Source organism: Sinocyclocheilus rhinocerous, unplaced genomic scaffold (genome assembly GCF_001515625.1).
Source record: "Sinocyclocheilus rhinocerous isolate Xijiao unplaced genomic scaffold, SAMN03320098_v1.1 scaffold1623, whole genome shotgun sequence".
Lineage (NCBI taxonomy): Eukaryota > Metazoa > Chordata > Actinopteri > Cypriniformes > Cyprinidae > Sinocyclocheilus > Sinocyclocheilus rhinocerous.
In genome coordinates, this window is record NW_015657306.1 from 141,604 (window position 1) to 147,658 (window position 6,055).

The 6,055-nt window shown below is 37.9% G+C and overlaps 1 protein-coding gene across 1 annotated transcript in view; it reads left to right on the forward strand.

Moving 5' to 3' along the window:
- The window catches only part of cacna2d2b (calcium channel, voltage-dependent, alpha 2/delta subunit 2b), a 31,075-nt gene that overhangs the window by 11,580 nt on the left and 13,440 nt on the right, over positions 1–6,055 (forward strand). The window contains exons 12-17 of the mRNA XM_016528819.1: positions 507–617; positions 820–898; positions 1,030–1,079; positions 4,651–4,740; positions 4,865–4,930; positions 5,018–5,092. Coding sequence (XP_016384305.1) covers positions 507–617; positions 820–898; positions 1,030–1,079; positions 4,651–4,740; positions 4,865–4,930; positions 5,018–5,092 — 471 coding nt within the window. The remainder of the gene's footprint in view (positions 1–506; positions 618–819; positions 899–1,029; positions 1,080–4,650; positions 4,741–4,864; positions 4,931–5,017; positions 5,093–6,055) is intronic.

The window sequence follows — 6,055 nt, forward strand, 5'->3', positions numbered from 1 at the left end:
CCCCCGGGAGCCGTGTGAGACACTTTTTTTTGTGGAAGTGTGCTTTTTTTTCACGTTTTTTGGACAGAAGCAATGCAACACCCGCTGAGTACAACGATAGAGCTTGAAATATCAAAGACAATTTTTAATATAACTCCGACTGGATTCGTCTGAAAGAAGAAAGTCATATACACCTAGGATGCATCGGGGGTGAGTAAAACGCAGCCTAATTTTCATTTTTGGGTGAACTAAACCTTTAAATAGCTGTTCAGCTTAAATAATACACAAGTTTAAACTTGCTCCCTTAAAATTATAAGCATCAAATTTCTGCATTTAAATCATTCAAAAATGGGTCCCATTCACTTGTATTTTAAGAATTGCACCATAATGTCCATAATGTTATAAAATATAAACAAGGTCAAAACAAAAAACATAGTTCATTTGATTAAAGAAATGTGATGATTTATTTCTTTGCTTCGGACACAGTATTCCAATCTTCTCTCTTTCTGTTTCTCGTTCTCCTGCAGAAGACGAATGTTCCTCGAGCCAACTGTAATAAAATCATCATGTTATTTACTGACGGAGGGGAGGACCGAGCTCAGGACATCTTTGAGCAGTACAACTGGCCCAATAAGACGGTCTGATCATCACCGCCCATACCATTTCACATGACATGATATGATTTATATCTTCTTTCTCTGTTGAGCGTCTTTTATTTCTGGTGTGCCGTTGTCCTCTGGAAGTGCTTGTTCCTCATAATTAGCCCTTTCCTCCAGGGAAACTGCTCGTTTCCTGTCTAATTTGCCGGGGTAATTGTGGGATATGTGATGGTCTCTGCAGGTCCGTGTGTTCACGTTCTCGGTGGGGCAGCACAATTATGATGTCACTCCGCTGCAGTGGATCGCATGTGCTAATAAGGGTGAGACACATGCTCATTTGGAGGAGACGCAAAAAAAAAAAACTGCCCGTACTGTGATGATACAAGTTGACTTATGTGGTGATGCATGTTGAATTATACAGAAATTAGATGTGACATCTCTGTCTCGGCAGGATACTATTTTGAGATCCGCTCCATCTGTGCTATAAGGATTAACACCCAGGTGAGTTACACACACACACACACACACACATTAATGTGTGCAAGTTTTCATATTATGGCTGGCAATTTAAAATGAAGCAACATTGTGAACATTCGTTTGATTTTCAATTTTAATGTAACTATTTTCTTGATCGTTTGGTGTCTCGCAAATCGCACATATGAGGCGCTTTAGTAGTATGATTCAAACTGATTCAAATTTCAGAAGCAAAAACAACATTTGAACTGGTATGTCTGATTTATTTCTCTGAGTCAGTTTGGCGTGTTCAGTGAATCGATTCGTAAATCAGCATATGTGCTTCACTCAAAAATGTTTGTGGACTCGCAAATTTGAGAGCAATAAAACACTTTAATAGTATGATTCAAAGCAATACACACTATTGAAATGATTATGTACATTTGATTCATTTCAGTGGAAAAGTGTTTATTTCAATGAATTGATTTGTAATTGATTTGTTTTGTAGAACATATGTGCAGTGGCGGAGCCAGAGGGGTGTCCAGGGCACTGGCACCTTCATAATAGGAAACAAAGTCTCAGCATTCAAATTCTGTTCGTTTTGTTAAAAATTTCAAATGATAAGAGTTTTGGAGCTCTTTAGTGGCGGGACGGTTCACATGCGCTCCCGCTTTGCCTTAGTTCAAGCGAAGCAGGAGCGCTTTCTAATTAGCATGATGATTCATTTCAGTGGAAAGTGTTTATTTCAATGAATTGATTTGTAATTGATTTGTTTTGTAGAACATATGTGCAGTGGCGGAGCCAGAGGGGTGTCCAGAGCACTGGCACCTTCATAATAGGAAACAAAGTCTCAGCATTCAAATTCTGTTCGTTTTGTTAAAAATTTCAAATGATAGAGTTTTGGAGCTCTTTAGTGGCGGGACGGTTCACATGCGCTCCCGCTTTGCCTGCCTTCAAGCGAAGCAGGAGCGCTTTCTAATTAGCATGAAATAAACATGAATGATCATCCGAGGATATGTTGAAAGATACACTGCAACTTTCTGAATGTGCAGTGTCTCATGTGATCACTCAATGAGTGTCTCAACCGCGGAAAGACAGCAGCTTGAAAACACTGTCTCATAACCTCAGAAAATACATTCAGTGTCCATAAACTAGCAAGAAGATTGTACGGATATTTCAATGAATTGATTTGTAATTGATTTGTTTTGTAGAACATATGTGCAGTGGCGGAGCCAGAGGGGTGTCCAGGGCACTGGCACCTTCATAATAGGAAACAAAGTCTCAGCATTCAAATTCTGTTCGTTTTGTTAAAAATTTCAAATGATAAGAGTTTTGGAGCTCTTTAGTGGCGGGACGGTTCACATGCGCTCCCGCTTTGCCTTAGTTCAAGCGAAGCAGGAGCGCTTTCTAATTAGCATGAAATAAACATGAATGATCATCCGAGGATATGTTGAAAGATACACTGCAACTTTCTGAATGTGCAGTGTCTCATGTGATCACTCAATGAGTGTCTCAACCGCGGAAAGACAGCAGCTTGAAACATTGTCACATAACCTCAGAAAATCCATTCAGTCTCCATAAACTAGTATGAAAAATTTGCAAAAATTACATTTATTGTATTTCTACTTTTATTGTAATTAATAAGAAAGTATAGATAAAAAGTTGTTATAAAAATGGTCTAATATAAACTTGTATACAAATTAATTGTTACTTTTAACCTTAACAATGGTTCCCTGTATAGTTTAGTTTAGAAAAATTTAGAAAAAATAACGGACTTAATTGCAAGCTTGTTAATTATTCCCACCAATAGGCCTAATTCTCACTCCAGGCTGAACTCAGAAGTTGGCAGCCCTGTTTGAAGCAAGCTGAAGTATTAGGTATCCTGAACAACATACAAAATTAACTGTATAAGTTAATGTTAGATCTTTTGCTCCAACCGCTGCTTAATCAGATAATAGAAACAAGAGAAGTAAGTTTCAATAGACTAAGATTTGAAGTTACGGTATAGGATTGTATAGCTAATGTGGGGTAATGTTGTTACGGGGCGAACGAGACGCGAGACGTGCGGATCCATGTGCAAGGCTTTATTTACAAAGGCGTGGTCAATAAACAGGCAAGGGTCAGATAACACAGGTATATCACAGGCAAGACAAAGAATATTCCTAGGGCTAGCGTGGGTCTTCGATCGGCGAACAGTATCCAGAGGGCTTGACAAGAGGAGTAATCCAATAACACGAGCAATAGTCCAAGCGAGGTGCAAACACAGTCCACAACAGCAAGACAAAGGGTTAATCCAAGAAACACAGGCAGAAGGTCAGGAAACAGACAACAAGGCAACACGAAGTGGCTAGACTAAGACTAGAACTAGGAATGGCTCCGTAATGCAGCTATCGCTAGAAGAGTGATATAGCTAAACAATACTAGGCAGTGAGAGAGAGGAAGTCCATGGCTTATGTAGGGTGTGTGATTGGTTACAGCTGTGTGCAATCAGTGCAATGGATGATGGGAAATGTAGTCCGTGGTGACGTGTAACAGTCTGTGTAGTGAGAGAGTCAATATGATGGATGAGTGACCTCTGGTGGTGAGTGAATGGAAGTTTATAGACAGGATTCGTGACAAATGTGAAGTAAAATCGTAGGATTTATTCATGCTTTTTTATGCCAGATTGGAGTTATAAACTGGTTTTCTGTTATAGTCTATGGACCCCCTGAATTAGCCTTGGCCTCCCCATGTATAAAACTCTAGCTCTGCCACTGCTTATGTCACTCAAAGATGTTTGTTGTCCCACAAGAGAAAAAAATAGTGATTCAATCTGATTAAAATTTCATTGAGTTGGTACATTTGATTCTTTTTCGTTTCATTGAATCGATTCATAACTGATTTGTTTTATACGACATGTGCATCACTCACAAAATGTTCGTTCCCACAACTCGCAAGATTGTGAGCAACAAATGCTTTAATAGTGTATTTCAAACTGATTCTGACACTATTTATTTTAGTGAATCATTTTATTTCTGTGAATTGATTAGTAAGTGATTTGTTTTTTACAATGTATGCACTTCACTCGTCTCTCAGTTCACAAGTATGATTCAAAATTCAGTGAATTGATACGTTTACATATTCATTTCAGTGAATCCGTTCAAAGTGTTTGTCTCAGTGAATCGATTTGTTACTGATTTGTTTCATAAAATTTGTGCGCATCAAAAATGTTATGATGGGAGTCTCTGGTTGTATTAAAAGATATATTGGTAAATATTAATGTTTATTAGTACGTATTGTCATATTGGTGCATATAATTAATTAAATTATAATTGTTTCTATTAAAATTAAACATCATCATCCCTTATGTTCATTTAGTAAAACAAAAGCATGCCTTGATTATTTGAACAAAATTTTACTTTGTTTTTTGTCTCGTGGTATACATTCTATGGTTCCTGTGAACAGAAAAAAAACATTCTTTTATTTCAGTGCAAATACATAAATACTGAGATATTCCATTTAGAAATTATCAAAAATTATCAGTCTATATATTATATTTTTGCCATATCACTCAGCCCTAATACACACTCGAATGGCGTATTAATGAAAGGTAAAATGCTTAAATGAATGTGTGTGGCAGGAATATCTGGACGTGTTGGGCCGCCCCATGGTTCTGGCAGGAAGAAGTGCCAAGCAGGTGCAATGGACCAACGTCTATCAGGACGCGCTGGTGAGAGTCGCTTCGACCCGCCTGCTGTGTGTGAAACATACGGCCCGCTCTGATTCCGTCATACTCTGATGCCTCATAAAACCCCGTGAGTCTGATGAGTGTGTGTGATGTGGTTCATTAACAGGGTCTGGGGCTGGTGGTGACGGGGACGATGCCGGTGTTCAACCTCACTGTGGACGGAAACTCTCAGGTGACGCTCAGTCAATGACGGATCAGCACTGAAAATGAACTCTCTTGTGTTCATTCATATCATTGACGGCAGTGTTTGTGTGTTCAGAATCAGCTGATTTTAGGGGTGATGGGGGTCGACGTTCATCTGGATGAGCTGAAGAGACTCACGCCACAATACAAGGTGAGGTCATTGACACTGAAAAACCTGTGACTGATACCCTGAGCTACCTCGACAGTTTCGTTGTTCTAGGTTAACAAAACCTTGTTTAGATTAAGTGATTTTGTTATATTATAATTTGTTATTTTATGATAAACATATATCATCAATATGTTTTTTAAAATGTGGTTAATATGATTTTTTTAGGAATCTGTGTCTGATATATATTGTTAAAACTTCTAGTTTTGTAATGATAGACTGCTTGTCTAATCAATAAAAATGTGTTGGCTCCAAAATCTTTATAACAGTTGAAGCATATTTACTGTTTTGTCAGATATTTAGAGTGGCTTCTAAGTTAATGTTGTATAAAAAAAATTTTGGGATGTTTAATTTGCGATCATTGATTTTATATTGTATATTGTCATTATATAAGTCACTGGCTACTGAAAAACTCCCTATTAATGTTAGTTTTTTATCCCTTCATAATGAGAAAAGTACGGAGCCCCGCACATGACATGCAAGAAAAAATAAATAAATTGTGCGCACGATTTACTAATTCGTTCCCTCTATGTACTAAAACGTGCACACGATTACTATTTAATTCCCTCGATTTGCTAATTCCTTCCCTGGATTTGCTAAATCGTGGGCACAATTTACTAATTCGTTCTCTCGATTTATAAATGGTGTGCACGATTTAGCAAATCGAGGGAACGAAATAGTAAATCGTGCGTACAATTTTATAAATCGAGGGAACAAAATAGTAAATCGTGCGCACAATTTGTAAATCGAGGGAACTAAATAGTAAATCGTGCGCACAATTTGTAAATCGAGGGAACGAAATAGTAAATCGTGCACACGATTTAGCCTACTCTTGAACGAAATAGTAAATCGTGCGCACAATTTGTAAATCGAGGGAACGAAATAGTAAATCGTGCGCACAATTTGTAAATCGAGGGAACTAAATAGTAAATCGTGCGCACAATTTAT